The sequence below is a fragment of the Colobus angolensis genome, unplaced genomic scaffold (genome assembly GCF_000951035.1).
Source record: "Colobus angolensis palliatus isolate OR3802 unplaced genomic scaffold, Cang.pa_1.0 Scaffold36, whole genome shotgun sequence".
Classification (NCBI taxonomy): Eukaryota; Metazoa; Chordata; class Mammalia; order Primates; family Cercopithecidae; genus Colobus; species Colobus angolensis.
The window spans coordinates 7,279,301-7,299,924 of record NW_012116932.1 but is presented as its reverse complement, the minus strand read 5'-3'; the positions used below and the strand labels follow the sequence as shown (position 1 = coordinate 7,299,924).

The following is a 20,624-nucleotide window of genomic DNA, read 5'->3' as shown; positions in this document are numbered from 1 at the left end:
CACCAGGAGCCAGACCCACCACTTTCTGGTGTCGCACCTTTCAACCCAGGGGGAGTAGGAAGCTTTCTGTTGCTCCACATAACTGTGGTCAGCCAATAGCTGCTGGTAAGATCAGCACGCTTTCATCAGAAATACTACTAATGGCAGTTTGCATTTATAAAGCGCTTACTATGGTCTCAGCACTGTGTAAAGCAACTTTATATTTCCTCAGTGTTCTCAAGAGCCCTTTAAGTACATTGGTTTTACTGATGAAGAAACTAGGGCGTAGAAAGGTGAAAGTAACAGAACCCTAAAGTCACACAAGAGATGGAGCCAAGATTCAAACCCAAGGCGTCTGAAGCGAGACTGGCACTCCCTGCAGCCCCTCAGTGTCAACTCCTTATCTCTGTTAGCTTTCCCTCCGTGTTTCCACTTTTTTTTTTTTTTTTGAGATGGAGTCTTGCTCTGTCGCCCAGGCTGGACTGCAGTGGCCGGATCTCAGCTCACTGCAAGCTCCGCCTCCCGGGTTCACGCCATTCTCCTGCCTCGGCCTCCGGAGTAACTGGGACTATAGGCGCCCGCCATCTCGCCCGGCTAGTTTTTTTGTATTTTTTAGTAGAGATGGGGTTTCACCATGTTAGCCAGGATAGTCTCGATTTGCTGACCTCGTGATCCGCCCGTCTCGGCCTCCCAAAGTGCTGGGATTACAGGCTTGAGCCACCGCGCCCGGCCATTTCCACTTTCATGAAGCTTTTTCAGATTGCCGGGCAGAAGCCATCACTCCTTTCTTTAAACTTCTATTTCAGGATTTCTGGACGTTTCCTTCTTTTTTTAGTTCGTTTATGGCCTATTTAGGTCCACACCTAAATATACAAAGGTAATTTAGACCATAAAATGCAATTTAGTTCCTCTTTTGTTTTTTAGTTCCTCCATTGTCCCTACTGGGTATCTTCCTGAAAGCAGGGGCTTCAGATTTACACAGACCTGGGTTAGAATCCAGGCTGTGCCACTTACTAGCTCAGTGACCTTGCTGTTATTTGTTGAGTACCACTGTGTGTCTGGCACAGTGGTAGATACTAGAATGACAGGAGTGAACAAAACAGACAAGGTCCTTGCTTGGAGTGTGTAATAGGGAGAATAGACAATACATATTAAGGAGTAAAATAAGATAATTTCAGATAGCGGTAAATGCTATGAAAATTGGGGAAGGGGGGTCAGGGAAGGCCACGTTGTAGTGCCAAATTTGAGCCGAGGCCTGAAGAATAAGAAGCCAGCCATGCAATGATCACCATCCAAGTAACTTTTACTCAAAAATACGTCAGCACCTACTCCATGCCAGGCACTGTTCTAAGGTGCTGTCCTACATAGCTGTGACCAGAACAATGTAGATTCATGCTCTCATGAAACTGGCATTTCAGTGTGTACAGTCTAGGGACCAGGGATGAAAAAATAAAATAGGAGGCCGGGTGCGGTGGCTCATGCCTATAATCCCAGCAATTTGGGAGGCTGAGGCGGGTGGATCACTTGAGGTCAGGAGTTCGAGACCAGCCTGGCCAACATGGTTAAACCCAGTCTCTACTAAAAATGCAAAAAAATTAGACGTACACGGTGGTGTGAGCCTGGAGTCCCAGCTACTCAGAAGACTGAGGCAGGAGAATCGCTTGAACCCGGGAGGCGGAGGTTACAGTGAGCCGAGATTGCGCCACTGCACTCCAGCCTGGGCAACAGAGCAAGACTCTGTCTCAGGAAAAAAAAAAAGGAAAGAAAAAGAAAAGAAAACAGGGTGGTGTAAGAGTAAGAACTCAGTAGGGGCTAATTTTGATTGATTGGTCAGGGAAGTCTTCTCTGAGGTGGTGACCTTTAAGCTGATACATGAGTTAAAGAAGGAATCACTCATGGTAAGACATGAGGGAGAGTACAGTGTTTCAGGCAAAGGGAACAGCTAACACAAAGGCCTTCGGCAGGAATGAGCTTGGTGTATACAAAAAGGAAAGGAAGCAAGTTTTGCTGGAACATGGTTAGGAGTATAACAGGTGAGAGGACAAAGCATAAACGGCTCTGTAAACTAGCATAGAGCTGGGATTTTATTCTAAGTGCAAATGAAGAGCCATTCCAGGCTTTTAAACGGGAGTGACATGATTTGACTTTTATTTTTTATGTATTTTTTTTTTTGAACTGCAGTCTCACTCTGTTGCCCAGGATGGAGTGCAGTGGCAGGAACTCAGGTCACTGCAACCTCCACCTCCCAGGTTCAAGCAATTCTCCTGCCTCAGCCTCCCGAGTAGCTGGGATTACAGGTGCTTACCACCACACCCGGCTAATTTTTGTAGTTTTAGTAGAGACGGGGTTTCACCATGTTGGCCAGGCTGGTCTCAAGCTCCTGACCTCAGGTGATCCGCCCATCTCGGCCTCCCAAAGTGCTGGGATTACAGGCGTGAGCCACCGCGCCCGGCCCTTAAAAAAAAAAAAATGGAGTGAGGGACAGGGATGAGCAACATCTATTAAGGTATTAAGGAAGATATTAAGAGTGGAGACAAGGAGGCCAGTTAGGAGGCCCTGGCCAGGTGAGAGATACACTGTGATCCAGAGACCTAGTAATGGAGATGTAGTGAACAGATTCAAGTATAGTTCAGAGGTAAAGATTTGGATAGCTTATACATGAAAGGAGTAAAAACACCTAGAGTTTTGTCCTGATCAACTAGGTGTTGTGTAACTGTGATGAGCAAATTCGGGGGGGAAGACGGGGAATCAAAAGAGTTATGCTCGAACAGTAATAATGGTTTTTATTCATTGCCTGCTTACTATACGCCCGACGATTTACAGATTTTTTTTCCCTGTTAAAATGCACAGAACTGCCAATAAGTGCTTTGCCTTAGTTTTGTTGATAAAGAAACTTAGGCTCAGACTTGGGAGGAGTCTCACCACTGAGAAGCGGTGGAAGCCGAATCCGAACTTAAGTCGGTCAGTCATCACTGTCGCCTTTCCGAGACTTATGGAGTTGCTTGGAGAACGTAAAATAAGAGTCCTAAGCAATGCGTCCGATGTACAGTTGTGGAATAACTGTCCCCTCTCATTCTGCCACTGTTCCCTCATTCTGCTCCCTCATTCGGCGCGTAGCTGGGTATCAATGAAATTCCAGACTTGAAACACAGAGAAAACTTCTCTCCCACAATTGGTTGGTGCTGGGGAGGAGCCTCCTGATTGGTGCAAAGTCCGAGGAAGTGGGCGAGCCGGGTTGGGGGGGGTGGGGGAGGATTTCGTGTACCTCAGGTGCCCTTACTCGGACCAGCCCCCTACCATTACGTAATTTTCTACGACTCGCGGTAGCTCGGGCAGAGCGGGTTCCTGCAGCGGCGCGACCCTCTGACGTCTCCTCTTCTAATTGGTCAAGAGCTGCGACTGCAGTTCTGAAGCCTAACTGGCTACCCGTGCCGCCTCGGAGGTGAAGTGTACTGCGCTGATTGGCTTTCAGGCGCCGGCCGCCTGTGATATCCCGGGCAACGATTGGCTCTCGCCTACCGTGGGCTTCTCTCACCGGGACTTGGGACTCCCGGGAAGTGGACTGGCAGAGGAGGGGGCTAGCTAGCTGTCTCTGCGGACCAAGGAGGAGACCTCCCCCGCCCCCCGGTGTGAGGCGCCTCACAAGGCCGGGTGGGCTGGCGAGCCGACACGGCGGCGGAGGAGGCTGTGAGGAGTGTGTGGGACAAGACCCGGGACAGAGGAACCATGGCTCCGCAGAACCTGAGCACCTTTTGCCTGTTGCTACTGTACCTCATCGGGGCCGTGATTGCCGGGTGAGGAATAGACACTCGCAGACAGCAGGGCCCGGGGGTCAGCCTTTGCTAGGGGGTGGGAGGGGGTGGGGGAAGTGGCATTGCCAGACTGAGGGAGTGGAGAGGGGCGTCGCTGTGGGTTGGCGGGGTGGCGGAGGAAGGGGTAGTATGGGCCAGACTAGTGGGGTGAGAGGAGAACCGTGGGTGACACCAGTGAGAGGGCGTTAGGTCCAGAGAAGGTCTTTGGTAGAGCTAGATTTGCCCAGAGGAGTGGGAGTTGGATGCATTGCCAACGGCATTTGGGGGATGAGGGAAAGAAGGTGATTGTGAACTGAAGCAGTGTCACGTAGAGCTGGGGAAGAAAGAGGGATGCCTGACTGTAAGGAAAGGTAGTGACAGTGCCAGGCTGAGGTTGGGGGGATGGACGTTTGTTTGATCAAAGAGGTGGGTTGCTGTGCCCCGCTGAGCTGGAGAAGCGGACGATGCTCTATGCCAAGCCTGCGAAGAGCCATTGGGGGGCTGACATTAAAGTGGGTGGATGATGCCAGGCCGAGTTGGGACTGAAGGAAATTGGATGGGGAGGGGAACAAGAAGACCCTTTGGAGAGCCCTTGTACTTCCCAGCTTCTTGAGCTATTAGCTCGAGCTAGATAGCTCGAAGCTATCTTAAGTTGCTTCGTCTTTAACATTCTGGCAATGCTACTGTTAGGACATTTATGTGGCATAATCTTTTTATTAGGAAAATCATCCTTTGAGAGTGTTATTTGACTTTTAGAAAAGTCAAAATCATTTGGAGCAAATGCAGAGAAAGGGGGAAGAGTTAATTTGATTATATGGTTATTGCCTAAAGATAACATGAGACCATAAAATAAGGAAGTGGTTTTCTTGACTGAAGGTGGTTCTGAAAGAAGATGCCACAGACGTTTTGAATAATCTAAAAAGAAGTATGTAGCCTCTTACTGTGATTACTTCAATATATGATTCATTACAAATTCTGGTGTTCTCTTTTTAGTCATTCTTTGTGTGTATATGTGTCACATAAACGTTCATTTTCGTACCTCTTTGCTCAGGTACAAACCTAAATGTAGAGGAAAAATAAATCTTTTACTTTTAAAAATGTAACATGTAACTCTGATGAAGTATTCTTTCCCTCTACTTCCCAGACGAGACTTCTATAAGATCTTGGGGGTGCCTCGAAGTGCCTCTATAAAGGATATTAAAAAGGCCTATAGGAAACTAGCCCTGCAGCTTCATCCCGACCGGAACCCTGATGATCCACAAGCCCAGGAGAAATTCCAGGATCTGGGTGCTGCTTATGAGGTGAGTCAGGAAAAGTGATAAAGAACAGATAAAATCTGTAGCTCTAGAAAAAACATACAATACAGAGAAATACTCTTTTCAGCTCACATATATTTATTTAGAGACTGAGTCTCACTTTATTGCTTAGGCTGGAGTGCAGTGGTACAATCTCTGCTCACTGCAACCTCCGCCTCACCGGTTCAAGCACTTCTCCCGCCTCAGCCTCCCGAGTAGCTGGGATTACAGGTACATGTCACCACGCCTGGCTAATTTTTGTATTTTTAGTAAAGACAGGGTTTCACTATGTTGGCCAGGCTGGTCTCGAACTCCTGACCTCAAGTGATCCACCCACCTTGGCCTCCCAAAGTGTTGGGATTACAGATGTGAGCTACCACACCCAGCCCAGGTCACTTTTATTTAAAAGTAGATGGTAGATAAAAGTAAAAGTAGTACTTGATACTGTATTGTACTAGATACTACATTCATGTTAGTAGATACCATTTTCTGCCTTTTGATATTAATATTTATTTTAATAAGGAGAATAATGCTGCAAAAGAATAAATGAAAGATTGGTAGATTAATAAGTAGATCAACTGATTGGTCTGTCAGTCAGTCAGTTTGGGAGCTAGAGCCAAAAATAAAAAGAAAGCCTTCATGAGAGTTGCAAACCTACGTGTTCATACGAATTAGACAAATAACATGCAGGGCAGGTATAAATTAAAACATGGCAGCGGATATTCTGCCTCCATGTTGGGAAGCAATAAGGATTGTTGAGGACTTTGACAAACTGAAGCCTTCTGGCCCCATTTCAAGGGAGCAGCTGTTACCTCAACCCTAGCCAGTTTTTGTCATACTAATGCAAACAGTATGTTCCTAGATGATTTAATTTTTCCAGAAAAGTTGAAAATCTAGACTTTTATGTAAGTTCTGCTTGTAAAAATGTTGGTAACTAATTCAGTTAAATTTCTTTTTTACGTAGATCAAACAAAGCACAGTTTTAATTTGATTTTCCAACCTCTAATCTGGGGACCAAAACACTCTCCATTTGTATCATCTCATTTAACCTTCGCTAGGACACCAGGAAATATATTAGAGCTAGGCATATTTTTATTCTCATTTTCTAAATGGACACAGAAAAAAATTAGTTGAACTAAAAGTCATAGAGCTAAAACTCCCGAATTTAAGTTTAAATTCTTACATATTGAGAAGGCTAAAAACAAATTGAAAAATATTTTAGGAAGACACAAACCTTGAAAGGAAGGAATCCCAAGATCTCTTAGATTAAAGAAACAATGGAACTGAAACAGTGAGTTATACCCAGGTGAACCCAAGAGCTGTTGGGGTCCTTTTTCTTTCAACACCTGATGGGATCCTATGGGACAGAAATTCTTTTTTTTTTTTTTAAAAAACATAGTCTCGCTCTGTCCGCCAGGCTGGACTGCAGTGGCACAATCTCGGCTCACTGGCAAGCTCTGCCTCCCGGGATTTACGCCATTCTCCTGCCTCAGCCTGCCGAGTAGCTGGGACTACAGGCATGCACCACCACACCCGGCTAATTTTTTGTATTTTTAGTAGAGACAGGGTTTCACCGTGTTAGCCAGGATGATCTCGATCTCCTGACCTCGTGATCCGACTGCTTCAGCCTCCCAGAGTGCTAGGATTACAGGCGTGAACCACTGTGCCTGGCCAAGGAACAGAAAATCTTAACCTGAGGCACATAAATAAACTTCAGAAGTCTCATGGCCCGTCCTAAATTATATGTAATATTTTGTTTCTTGTTGATAATATGGATTCCGTATTTTGCACTGTATTTTCCCTGAATAGTTCCCTTGTTTGCTAGGAACCCAATACTCAAAAACATTTTTTAGGGAAGCTGAATTTACCATGCTCTCTAAAGAATCTTCATGTTCTTTATCCATGACCTAGGCACACTATACAAAGGTCAATCATGAAATTACGGCTTATTTAACTGTAACAACCCTTTTAGCCACTAGTTTAAATTTCTTTTTTCTTTTTATCATTCAAGCTTGATTGCCTTTAGTCTTAGGTAAATTAGTGTTCACAAATTAGAATCCGAGTACAGTTAGGAAGAATCTTTTGTGAATACAAATTTGTTTTCTCTACAGAGCTAGGATTACTGCTGGCATTTTAATTACTTGAGAATCTGTGTATTGGTTGGCCAATCAACTAAAAACCTTTTTTCTTTTAAAATAGTTTCCAAGACCATGGAATAAAATTGCATTCCTTGGTGGAAGAAAAGTGAGGAGGAAGTAAATGATAATAAATGACTTCACGAGTAGTTTTTAGGGGGTTATTACAGAAGCCTCTGATGTCTAAAAAGAAAATGACTTAAAACTAGTCTTTGGGGGTTTTGAAATGGTGTCTTTTATAGTCTCAAATGCGGGGTTCGTTTCTTTTCCAAGATCAGATCAGAGAAGTAGACTAAAAGTGAAAATATTGGAGATCCAGATAATAATAAGGGTTGTTTTTTTTTAAGTTAGCTGTGCCCATTTCTGCTTCCCCAAAATACCTATTTTCTAAAGATATTTGTGAAAACATTCTTTCCTCTCCCTTTTCTATCATAGTGGCTTTAATCAAGTACTGTGGTCACTTCTGGAATAACCCATTTGCCTTCGCTTTTAAGAATGTTCACTCTCTTGTATACTCAATTTCTATTTATCCTTTCAAGGATATCTTAAATGTTAATACATTTTTTGCCATGACTCCTAACACCTCATTTGGGCCCTAAGCCAAAAGTGTGTCCTGTGTGAATATGGCTTTCTTTTAAGTCAACAAGCCTCATCTACTTTGAACCTCTCTTTTTCTGGGCCACCGTGAGTATAATTTTGAAATAACTGTCTCCTTCAGCCTCTTGTCTAAGTAGGAGTTTATAAATATCAAATGAAGATTTTAAAGCCATTTAATTTTCACAAGTATATATGTGCATATATATCAGATTGCTCTAAATAAAAGAGAATTTTTGAATGTTGAAGACAAATTTTGAAAAGGATGGAAGCTTATTTTGTTGTTACATTCTTTAATATTATACAGAGAGGAAGCATATAGTCATGATTGTGTATGTAGTTCTCTGAAACTTAAAACTTCAAGAATTATTTCAAGCAATGAAATTGACCTTAAATAACCTTCATAGAGTATTTTCACTTATTATTCTCTCTACATTTCAAACTCAGAACATTACAAACTTAAACATATATATGTGTGTGTATATATAGATATACACATATACATATACTGCATATACTGTCAGAGAAAATCCCACAGATAGAGGGCTATTTTGAACTGTTTCCCTGACTGCAGAGAACAAAAAGACTCCAGATAGCAAACAAAACAAAAACACCCCAAGAAACCAAACAAAACACAGTTAAAACCAGTGGGCCAGGGCTCAGCCCACAGTGCTCTACAGGGAAAGGTAGTTACTGGTACCCATAAGGGAATATCAGCTCAAAGGCCAAGACAGCTGGATACCCGAGAAGGTCAATCATCTGCCCCGCAAAAGACAACAAACTGAATAACACATATATTTTAAGCAATTGTACTTTGCTTAAAAAAAGATTAGACAGACCAGGAACTTAAAATAAGCATGATAATACTTAAGGAGGTAAGGCATTAGTAAAATGATATAGAGTAAGAAATAATACAAGAATCAAGTAGAAATATTATGCATAAAAATACGAGTTGAAATTAAAACACAGCAGATGGGTTGTTACTAGAATGGATATAGCTGAAGACTGAAGTAGTAAGCTAGGAGATCAAAATGAGGTACCTCCCAGAAGGAAGCAGTGAAGGATAAAGAAACATAATTTATTTTTCATATTTAAAAGAAAGTTAAGAGCAGATAGCTCCAGAAATAGTCCTGGATTGAGTTTCCTAAAATAAGGAGACATTTTCATTAGGTTAATCAGAGGATTGGATGGTAGCCACATACCAGGTTTTGAAGGCGGTGATTGTTCCTCAGGGGTTATGCTTTACACAGCTTGGATTTCTTAAAAGATAATCATTACGTGAACTACTTTAACTCAGTAACATTTAATTGTGGCTTAGAAATGCTGATATCATACACTTTATTTTTCGGTTCTCTTGTTTTCTTACTCCCATCTCTACTTCTCCAGCTTTAGAATTTGAGTCATTTAAGTATGTGTTTGCTTCATTCTACGTATCTACATATACTCCCAGAACTTGTACTTTTGACTAAGAATAAGAGGTTTATATGTACCTTCTCTGTCTTTTTGAGGGTAAGAGGGAGTGATCAAATGCACAAAATTGAATCAATTATAATCCTTGGTTCATGATACACTGATGTCATTGTTTTATCACCCAGCTTAAGAACTAAGTAAAACATTACCATTACTTAATCTGCCTACATGCCACTTCCCTATTCCATTACCCTGCCTCCCTTCACAGGTAACTACTGTATTGAATTATGTCTTTATTGTTCTTTTGCCATTCTTATTTTATACATATATATATGTATAAAAGGCGGGCAGCATTCTTCCACAAGTGGATTTCTACATATACCAAAAAATGAAAAAAGGAGGAGGAAAAGATATCAGTGTAGACCTCTCTGGAGGGCCTGTCATTTGATTTCCTTGACTTGACAATCTCCTAATACATGCATCTGTGTGTGTGTGTGTGTGTGTGTGTGTGTGTGTATGTGTTGGGTAGGGGGTGTTGTAGACCTGTGGGGCCAAGTTGTTTTGAAGCAATGGAACTAAAACAGTGAGTTATACCCAGGTGAACCCAAGAGCTGTTGGGGTCCTTTCTTCTTTCAACACCTTCCGGGATCCTATGGGACAGAAATTCTGTGTGTGTGTGTGTGTGTATGTGTGTGTGTGTGTGTGTGTGTGTGTGTGTGTGTGTGTGTTGGGTAGGGGGTGTTGTAGACCTGTGGGGCCAAGTTGTTTTGAAGGCAGTATAGTAGTTAACAGCGTAAGTACCAGAGTCAAACTGCATGGGAAGTCAACCTGAGGAATCCATCTTACCTCTTTCCTGTTACCACTCTAACCTTCACAGCTGCATTACTAATCTCAGGTATTATTTTTTAGTGACTAGGCGAGTTTTGACAACTTTAAATTAAAAACATGAATTGAGCAATGTGGAATGAACAATGCATCAAAGAATTTAGTCTTAGAGAAAATAACTTTGTAAATATGCCTTAATACAGTACATAATGGAAACTACATTCTATTAGAATTTTAGACCCATTGTCGAAGTAAAAACAAACATAAATATGACTGTGCCTTAACTGGATATTACCAGCTCGTGATCTTTTCCTCCGCTGGCTTTTATCCCCAGGTTCTGTCAGATAGTGAGAAACGGAAACAGTACGATACTTATGGTGAAGAAGGATTAAAAGATGGTCATCAGAGCTCCCATGGAGACATTTTTTCACAGTGAGTAATTCACTCGTCTGCAACGTGTTAGTGTCTGAGAGAGGGTCACTTAGTGATTAAAGAATTCCTCTCATTCCCTAGTTCAGAAGCTTTTGATGAACGGTACAAGTTAGCTGATCCAAAGATCAATTATTGTCCTCCCTGTGGGAAGATAGTCTATTTTCACAAAGCTTCAGGAAAGATGGATGGCATTGAAAAGACATTCCATCTAGCCAACCGTATCAGTTAAATCAATGCTGACAATTCGCGGTGGGGACCTGTGTTGGAAACCAGTTCATCCTTGCCTACTTGCTATCTTGGAATCTGCAAACCACTTAATGAGCAAAATTATTGTTAGCAGAGATAGAAAAATTCCTACTCCCATACCCAGAACTGCCTCTCTCTCTCATCCTATCAACAAGTGAGGGTGATTATAATAACTAGCATTAGGGGAAGGAATTATGGTAGAGGACCTTTATCTCTTGCTTTCTGGGAGTGCTGGGTGGTTGGAATAATAAACACCTTTCCTCCTCACTCTTTGAACCTCTCTTTATTGAGCATTTGAATTTCCACATTCCCTGATGATTACATATACTAAGAGACCTTAATCTGGGGTTTCAGGTCTGAAATTATAAACAAAAAGATGTTTGAATCTGCATTTTTATGGGCAGGGTTCATTGTTTTCTTCAGATTCTCAAAGGGTTCTGTGAACCCTTCCCCAAAAGAAGTAAGAATCACTGTTGCACACAGTAGTTACCACCATTTAGTGCTTGGCTGGAGGGCCTGGGGTGGGGGAGTAGATTTTTAGGACCTGTAAAGATGTGGGAGTAACATGATTAGGACATCTTTTTCCCCCCCAGGATCAATTTGGCTGTCTGAAGTGATCCCTAGGGGATACCAGAAAGAGAAAAAGCTTTCCAGCCCCCACCCTGTTCTCTCTCCTTGCCTTTATTTAAGATTCAGGGAATTCACTCACCTGAGTTGGTTGGTGGGAGAGGGAGTTATATAGTTATCATCATAGCTGTGCTAATATCTGAGTCTTCTTAATAACTTCAAAAATTAACATTAGATTAAACCACCTGTAGGATTGAAGGTCACCTTCTTTGTTGATCTCAAGTTACTCTTTCGTGACTTACAAAAATTAGTTTGGGTCTTATAGAGGCTAGAACTTCCTTCTCCTTAAGCACTAGGATTTTACTAAGGCTGGTGCTTTTTTAGCTTATTTAATTACATACTCAAGATTTTTGTGCAGAACAGTAGCTTCTTTCAACAAGTTCACTTCTAAAAAGCATGTAAAGGGAACACTACATATATTAAAATTACCGATAAAAATTTCTTAAACTAACCATTAAGTTTAGTATTACACAAGTTTATGTATACTGTACTCTTTCTCAATAAGTCTACCATCTTCAGATTTTTCCCAATATTGAAAGATTATTATTTCATTGATTGGATCCAACATTGAATTCATTGGCATACTGTGTGTGTATGTACTGTACTATATGCATGGGCTATATTATATTAAAAAGTGAATATTTTTGTAGTAAGGGACCATATAGTTACAATATGGTTGATAGTATATAAATTGAAAATGATGTATGATGAATGACTCCATTGTATTAAAAAATACCTTGTAGTTTTGCACAATGCATTGGTAGAAACAATAGTTTATCAATGTAAAGAAAATGAGTTAATTGTGAAACATGGAGTCTTGATTTTTTTTTCCTGATGATTTTGCACTTACCTTTAGCTTCTTTGGGGATTTTGGTTTCATGTTTGGAGGAACCCCTCGTCAGCAAGACAGAAATATTCCAAGAGGAAGTGATATTATTGTAGATCTAGAAGTCACTTTGGAAGAAGTATATGCAGGAAATTTTGTGGAAGTAAGTTCAAACAATATAGCTGTTCATATTGACTCCCAGAACTTGTACTTTTGACTAAGAATAAGAGGTTTATATGTACCTTCTCTCTCTTTTTGAGGGTAAGAGGGAGTGATCAAATGCACAAAATTGAATTAATTATAATCCTTGGTTCATGATACACTGATGTCATTGTTTTATCACCCAGCTTAAGAACTAAGTAAAACATTACCATGACTTAATCTGCCTATATGCTACTTCCCTGTTACATTACCCTGCCTCCCTTCAGAAGTAACTACTGTATTGAATTATGTCTTTATTGTTCTTTTGCCATTCTTATTTTATCATGTATATATGAATACCTGAATAATGTATTGTTTATTATATTGTTTTTGATTTTTTAGAAATGGCATTTTATTCATTATTTCCTGAGACTGGTTATTTTCACTCACTATTGTGTTACTAGGATTCACCCGTGTTGCTTATTGCTATATTGTGATCATAATTTATTAATAGGCATTTTTGTTTCTTCCAGTTTTATTCAATTCCAAACAGTGCTTTTATGAACTTTTTAATCCATATATCCAGGTTCAGATAAACAAGAATATCTCTTGGGTGGATATGCTTGAGAGTAGAATTGCTGGGTAATATGAACCAATGTTCATTTTTATAAGCTAATACTGTATTGTTTTTGAAATTGATTGTCCTGACGCTTCTACGTGCAATTTATGAGATCCTGTAGATTCACTGCCTCACTAATACTTGGAATTATTAGACTTCTTAATTGTTGCCCATCAAATGGGTATAAAATATTATCTCATTATGGTCTTGTTTTACATTTTTTTCAGTTACCAATTAGGATCAGCATCTCTTTCTGTGTTTATTGGCCATATTTGTTTCCTCTCTTGTGAAATGCCTTTTCATTCTTTTGCCTCTTTCTTACTGATTTCTAAGAGTACTTCACTCTTGCTGCTAATTCTTTGTTGGCTGTATGTAATGCAAATATAGCCTGTGTGTTTGTAACTTGTCTTTTCATTATGTTTAAGATTTATTTCAATTTTCAGCAAACAGAATTAATTAATTTTAATGTAATCAAATCTGTCAGTCTTTAATGGTTAGTTTTTGTGTCTTGTTAAAGAAATTCTTTTTTGTTCTAAAATAAGAAAGCAGCTGTGTGCAGTGGAGCACACTTGTAATCTCAGCTACTAAGGAGGCTGAGGTGGGAGGATCGCTTGAGGCCAGGAGTTTGAGGCTGTTGTCGCCTATGATTACATCTGTGAATAGCCACTGTACTCTAGCCTGGACAACATAACTGAAACTTATATCTGAAAAAAAATTTTAAAATAAGAAAGCTGTTTACCTATATTTTCTGCTAAAACTCTGGAATCTTTTAATATGAAGTTATTCATCTTTTTTAAATTCTGGAAAATATGTCTCATAATTTTTTTACAATCCTTTTATCACTTCTACTTCTGTCTGCTCTTAACTTTCTTTTAAATATGAAAAATAAATTATGTTTCTTTATCCTTCACTGCTTCCTTCTGGGAGGTACCTCATTTTGATCTCCTAGCTTACTGCTTCAGTCTTCAGCTATATCCATTCTAGTAACAACCCATCTGCTGTGTTTTAATTTCAACTCATATTTTTATGCATAATATTTCTACTTGATTCTTGCGTTATTTCTTACTCTGTATCATTTTACTAATGCCTTACCTCCTTAAGTATTATCATGCTTATTTTAAGTTCCTGGTCTGTCTAATCTTTTTTTAAGCAAAGTACAATTGCTTAAAATATATGTGTTATTCAGTTTGTTGTCTTTTGCGGGGCAGATGATTGACCTTCTCGGGTATCCAGCTGTCTTGGCCTTTGAGCTGATATTCCCTTATGGGTACCAGCAACTACCTTTCCCTGTAGAGCATTGTAGGCTGAGCCCTGGCCCACTGGTTTTAACTGTGTTTTGTTTGGTTTCTTGGGGTGTTTTTGTTTTGTTTGCTATCTGGAGTCTTTTTGTTCTCTGCAGTCAGGGGAAACAGTTCAAAACAGCCCTCTATCTGTGGGATTTTCTCATATATTCTATGTTGTAGTTACTGTTTCCTGGAATCCATGTTTTCTTGTAGTTTTTCCAGGATACTGGAGGAGACAGCCGGTAGCCTGTGCTTATGTACCATTTTGACAAGAAGCGTATTCTTCTTAGTTGTAGCTGCTTCTCTGAATAATTGAAAGAAGGGACGTAGACAATCACAGAAGATGCAACAGTAATACTGTTCAAGCTGTAGGAGAAAAGGGCATTAAAAATATTCACAAACCAGTGAGATTGTTTAGATGGGAGGAAAGAGGTGAGCCTAATTAGCGCCCATGTTCCCTTCCAAGCCTGTTCTGCAGTTGTCACTAATACACAGTAGACATCACTTTTTGCTGTTAGTGTGTTCCCGAACAAAGTCTTTTTTAATCCAACTATTGTAAAGTCTGTAAATGGCTTTGCTGTTTCAGTAACCCCATGTTAAATGCTTTTTTTCCTTTTTTTCAATCCTGCTCCTTCTGTATATAAATTATTTTTTAAAGAAAAAAAAATTACCTTGAGAAATAGGATAGCACAATAGTTAAGAAGCATGAACTTTGCAGCTAGACTGCCTAGTTTAGAATCCTGGCTCTGCCATGTATTAGTCATGTGGCCTTGGTCATGTTACTTAACCTTTCTATACTTCTGTTACCTCATCTGTAAAATGGGGATAATAACAGTACCCATCTCATACAGTTGTGAGGATTAAATGAATATGTAAAAGTGTTTGGCACATTGCTTGGCATGTAGTAAGTGCTATAAAGTGTTTGCTCTGATTACTGTTATTGTTGCTATAATTTACTCTGTTGACCTGGGCCTTTCATGTGTTGGTAGGCTTTAAGGGATTTTTCTCCAAGCATTCATCATTTTGCTGCATGAGCACATACCTTGTGATTAGATGTTTGACTAATTAAACAGTCAAAACTAGGAATACATTTCTGCATATATATCAGTTTTACATTCTTAGAGGGATCAGAATGTTTGATTGCAGTCACGTACAAAGAGATGGTCATTGTTTCTCTTCCTATGTGTTAAAGTATCTGAATGGAGATAGCTCCAGAAATAGTCCTAGATTGAGTTTCCTGAAATAAGGAGACATTTTCATTAGGTTAATCAGAGGATTGGATGGTAGCCACATACCAGGTTTTGAAGGCGGTGATTGTTCCTTAGGGGTTATGCTTTACACAGCTCGGATTTCTTAAAAGATAATCATTACATGAACTACTTTAACTCAGTAGCATTTAATTGTGGCTTAGAAATGCTGATATCATACACTTTATTTTTCGGTTCTCTTGTTTTCTTACTCCCGTCTCTACTTCTCTAGCTTTAGAATTGGAGTCATTTAAGTATGTGTTTGCTTCATTCCTGTTTGGGGCCTGATTTGTACTCTTCAAAGAGTTTTGTCAGCTTTAGATTTCTGAGGGATAGATTGCCAGAAAAGGGGAAGTTTCAGTCCAGGCATATGTGCAGAGCCTTGATCAGTTGAGGAAACAAAAGCCTATTTTACACAAGAGAGAAGCTGATGTTGTTTATGCGCTTCCTAGGTAGTTAGAAACAAACCTGTGGCAAGGCAGGCTCCTGGCAAACGGAAGTGCAATTGCCGGCAAGAGATGCGGACCACCCAGCTCGGCCCTGGGCGCTTCCAAATGACCCAGGAGGTGGTCTGCGATGAATGCCCTAATGTCAAGTAAGTGAAGCACCTTCTTTGTCCTACCAAGAAACACTTGTTAATTTCGTTTATCTAGTCAAACGCTAATGGTCCATACTAGATCCTTTTCTGTCCCCTCCCCACTGCCATGTTCTGGAAAAGGATAGAGCAAAAAAATGTACATTTTTTTCTGAAGTATTTCTTATAAATATCTCCTTTTATGTTTCTGAACTAACAAACAGTGTCCTTTATTTCTGATATATTTTCAACAAGTATTAATGCTTCATTTTCTTCCTTCTTGTACTATTAGAGCAGCCTTATATATTTATATAATGTATAGTAGCTTCACCCTGGATTTTAGCATATAGAAGATGTAAAAGATTATCAGATAGTTTTGTCAAGTAGAGGCACACTATAGTCTTCCAAGAAAAAGCTCTGATAAAATAGATAAAACTTTATATATATATCTGATGTTTTGTTTATATTTTCATTATTTTTCTCCTCTTTTAATTCTCTTTACTTCAGACTAGTGAATGAAGAACGAACGCTGGAAGTAGAAATAGAGCCTGGGGTGAGAGACGGCATGGAGTACCCCTTTATTGGAGAAGGTGAAATATTGATATTTGATTTTTTTATTGTCATAACTTTTTGCTCTCTGCTTGTTTGTGAATACCTCTCATCCCTGCCTTGCTCCATCTTAATGTTCACATAGTAAATGCATGTATAATTTCCAATACCCTTCAGCCAATTTTAGGATATACAAAGCTTTTTGTTTAACTGAAGCAGTAGCATTACCGTTTATCCTTTGAATGTCATGGCCAAAAGTTATTATGAGGTAAACTAAGTTTCCTCAAAATTTAGGGTGTTCAGACCTTAGTGAATTTTAACTCAGCAATGAAAGAAGATAAGTAACTCTAGTTGGCATTAATAAGATGTTCTCAGGACCTCACCTTTAGACTTAAGTTTAAAACTCTAAAAATAAAAAAAAAGCTTTGAGACTTAGGTTCAATAGACCAGTGAATCATTCTTGGTTTAGGAAATGGGTCAAGTTATATACTGCTGTATCTGAGGCAAAGGTGATGATTTCTAATAATCTGAAACTTGATAGAACCAGGCAGAGACACTGCCGCCACAGATTTGACAGATCAATGCCCAAAGTAGTGGATTAAAAAGAATTATCAGTTGCCAAATAGATTTGTGGTATTCAACTTGTATGCTTTACAATATGCTGTAATCTGCTCTGACTAGGTGAGCCTCATGTGGATGGGGAGCCTGGAGATTTACGGTTCCGAATCAAAGTTGTCAAGTAAGTAATCTAATTTTAGAGGTCTTCTTAGATGAGTCAGATTATAGAGGTGTGGGTGGCCACCAGAGCAGTTAGAGACTTTTTTCTCTGTTTCTTACCCTTATTACCCTAAACGATGATTTGTAACTCCTCTACAAGGCTGAAAGCTTGGGGTTGGGCCCTAGGATTGAGCCCCAGTTATTTATTTACTTAGGACTTACAAATGCAAAAGATGTTGAAAGGAAAGAATTGATAAGTAAGGAGTTATAAAAGAGAAACAAACAAGATAGGGAGTCAAAGCTGAGATTTTAGCTGAAGAACTATGGCACCATACAAGAATAGGAGACTTTGCCATAGAAAGAACTTTCTACGTAATATGCAGCTTCTGTGAAGAGAGAGCTTTTCTTTTGTGAGCTTCTCTTCAGCATGAAGTGCTGCTTAGATAATTTTGCCTGGGACTCTGGCTTTCTTGATTAGTATTTCTCTCTTGTTAGTGCTTTGGAAACCAGTAATATCTCTGCATCTATAAGGAGTCATCAAAACAGGGTTCCCACCAGAATATGGAGAAATAGCCGCCCACTGTCTGGGACTTTTCCTCCCTGCACTCTTAAATCTCAGTATTGTTTTCCCCAGCTTCTTTGCCTACCTTGTCTTTATCATCACGTCTTAGAGAAACTGGAACGTGTGTTGTTTCCTGAATAAACCTGACACCTTCCTTGTCTTTGCCAGAATTCCTTCTCACTCTGTTTCCCCTTCCTTCCACCCATTTTATCTGTATTTCTACAGCCAACTTAGTTTTGTGAGCCAGCTCAGGAAACTTCTATAGACCCATTTCTGAAGATGATCTGCCCAGAAACTTTCTTTCTCTCTTTTCCATAATCTAATGATTATAGTTTTACTTATACTCTGGCTTTTGCTGATTGTGTGTTCCTTAACAGTAGCATTTAATAAAACTTAAACAACTTTATATTCTCAATTAATACTACACACAAAGGTATGTCTAAGAAATGTTTATAGTTTGAAAGAGTGGTGTTCACCTTTTTCCAAGATTTTTCTAACAACTCTTTGAACTTAAAGTGAAAATTAATGATTTTTTACCTATTCTGTTTTTAGGCACCCAATATTTGAAAGGAGAGGAGATGATTTGTACACAAATGTGACAATCTCATTAGTTGAGTCGCTGGTTGGCTTTGAGATGGATATTACTCACTTGGATGGTCACAAGGTAAACAAACCAATTTACTTGTTCTCCATCCTTTTGAAGCCTTTATGTGGGTAGTTTTGAGATGTATCAGCTGTTTCAGTCATTGAGAACCAGAGGGACTCCTTTCTCAGTCGGATTCTCCGTCTGTACTTACTCTGCTGCTGAGCATCCTGCAATAACAGTGCCAGACCTTTCAGCTACTCAGAATGGATTGCACAGCCTTTGACAGTCTTGTCCTTATAGTTTCTATTGATGAAAACCTTTCTTTGTTTACTTGTTTTTGTGTTTGATTTTTCTTCTTTAATAAAATCCTTTGTTCTTGACTGACATTGTCCTAATGATATTTCCTTTGCTCCTTCGTTCTTTCTTTTTGCTGAGCTGTGACATTAGCTTTGTGTACCAGTGCTCACTAGAAGCTGTGTGATGTACTTCAGATGTACCGCTCCTGTTGCAGTGCATTCCCTTTTGTTTTCTAGGTACATATTTCCCGGGATAAGATCACCAGGCCAGGAGCGAAGCTATGGAAGAAAGGGGAAGGGCTCCCCAACTTTGACAACAATAATATCAAGGGCTCTTTGATAATCACTTTTGATGTGGATTTTCCAAAAGAACAGTTAACAGAGGAAGCAAGAGAAGGTATGGCATATGAGTGAGAGTGTGTGTGTGTGTGTGTGTGTGTGTGTGTGTGTGTGTGTGTGATGAGAAAAGGGTGGCAATAGAAGCAGAACTCTGCAGTGACATGAGACATCAAGACATCAATCATTAATGCTAGTAGAACACTAACACAGGAATGAACTCATCTTACTTTGTAAAGGCGATATATTAAAAATCCTACATCTTTGTGTTACAAAAGTCTGTGTAAGCTGTGCTTCGAAACCTAGGGAGTGATAGAGTATGTGGAAATGAAATAGAATCCCTTAAAACAAATGAGCTGGACCACTCTGTAAAAGGGAAGATGAGGTAGACAATAGAAAGATTAGAAGCTTATGGTTGCATGTCTAGGATGACTGGTTGAGAAGAGGGCCCCACTGGGGGTCCTAAATAGTAGGAGAAAGGAGAGCAATGAAGGAGGTAAAAACTAAAAAGAGGATACAGAAGAAGGAATGGGAGACTTAGCTGAAGAGTTTTCTTTCCCTTTTGATTGCCTCTTCTCATTCCTCATTTTGCAGAGCTTTGTGGGACATGTATGTGGTATGTGGGCCTAAAAGAGACAAGGGATCATCCTGGAAACATATGTGCATGTGTGGGATTACCTACATGTGATTATGTTGGAGATTGGTAGTTATTTAATTCACATCCATGTTTGTCATAAGGCCTTTTATGAGCCTTTTCTTGAAATATGCTCTTTAAACACCAGGAAAGTAACATTTTTTTTGTTAATGGAGTCATTTGTTCATTCATTCTTCAGGTATCAAACAGCTACTGAAACAAGGGTCAGTGCAGAAGGTATACAATGGACTGCAAGGATATTAACAGTGAATAAAATTGGACTTTGTTTAAAATAAGTGAATCAGCGATATTTATTATCTACAGGGTTTTTTTGTGTGTGTTTTTGTTTTTATTTTCAATATGCAAGTTTGGCTTAATTTTTTTTGTGTAATGATCATCATGAAATGAATAAGAGGGCTTAAGAAATTGTCCATTTGCATTCAGAAAAGAATGACCAGCAAAAGGTTTACTAATACCTCTCCCTTTGGGGATTTAATGTCTGGTGCTGCCGCCTGAGTTTCAAGAATTAAAGCTGCAAGAGGACTCCAGGAGCAAAAGAAACACAACATAGAGGGTTGGAGTTGTTAGCAATTTCATTCAAAATGCCAACTGGAGAAGTCTGTTTTTAAATACATTTTGTTGTTATTTTTTTTCATGACTCCTGTTTCTTCTGTGAGCTATTTGGGTTGTCCTCCCATCAAGCAAGATGGATGCACAAGCATGCAAAAGAGTGATAGAGATTCAGTCCCATGCCCAATTACATACACGGCATCTGCTAGAAAGGAGCTTGGAAGAAACTGGTTGATTGGGGTCCATGAATGAAGGTTACACAAAGATCTAATTGTCCCTGAGGAAGTATATTTTCTCTCATTTAATTTGGGAATAATAATCTGGTATGGACACTTTACTGTTTAGGAAGC

At 39.7% G+C, this 20,624-nt stretch overlaps 2 protein-coding genes across 3 annotated transcripts in view; one reads left to right on the top strand and one right to left on the bottom strand.

The window, feature by feature from the left end:
• TBCCD1 (TBCC domain containing 1) overlaps positions 1 to 3,349 on the bottom strand; it is a 30,042-nt gene extending 26,693 nt beyond the window's left edge. For both annotated transcript variants that reach the window (XM_011953364.1, XM_011953365.1), the window contains exon 1: positions 2,902 to 3,349. Coding sequence is in view for 1 of the 2 variants with exons in the window: in XM_011953365.1 (XP_011808755.1) it covers positions 2,902 to 3,072 (171 nt within the window). In the remaining variant the exon portion in view is untranslated. The remainder of the gene's footprint in view (positions 1 to 2,901) is intronic.
• A 132-nt stretch (positions 3,350 to 3,481) lies between these two features.
• DNAJB11 (DnaJ (Hsp40) homolog, subfamily B, member 11) lies at positions 3,482 to 20,362 on the top strand. Its single transcript, XM_011953361.1, has 10 exons — positions 3,482 to 3,773; positions 4,915 to 5,071; positions 10,364 to 10,461; positions 12,191 to 12,323; positions 15,903 to 16,045; positions 16,532 to 16,614; positions 17,255 to 17,312; positions 18,405 to 18,516; positions 18,972 to 19,131; positions 19,904 to 20,362. Exons 1-10 carry the CDS (start codon positions 3,706 to 3,708, stop codon positions 19,966 to 19,968), a joined length of 1,077 nt encoding a protein of 358 aa, XP_011808751.1. The 5' UTR covers positions 3,482 to 3,705; the 3' UTR covers positions 19,969 to 20,362.
• The last annotated feature ends 262 nt before the right edge of the window (positions 20,363 to 20,624 follow it).

Coding starts and splice junctions, on each gene's coding strand:
- DNAJB11 (XM_011953361.1), top strand. CDS start 3,706: ATGGCTCCGCAGAACCTGAGCACCTTTTGCCTGTTGCTACTGTACCTC. Junction 10,462..12,190: donor CATGGAGACATTTTTTCACA/GTGAGTAATTCA, acceptor ACTTACCTTTAG/CTTCTTTGGGGATTTTGGTT. Junction 12,324..15,902: donor ATGCAGGAAATTTTGTGGAA/GTAAGTTCAAAC, acceptor TGCGCTTCCTAG/GTAGTTAGAAACAAACCTGT.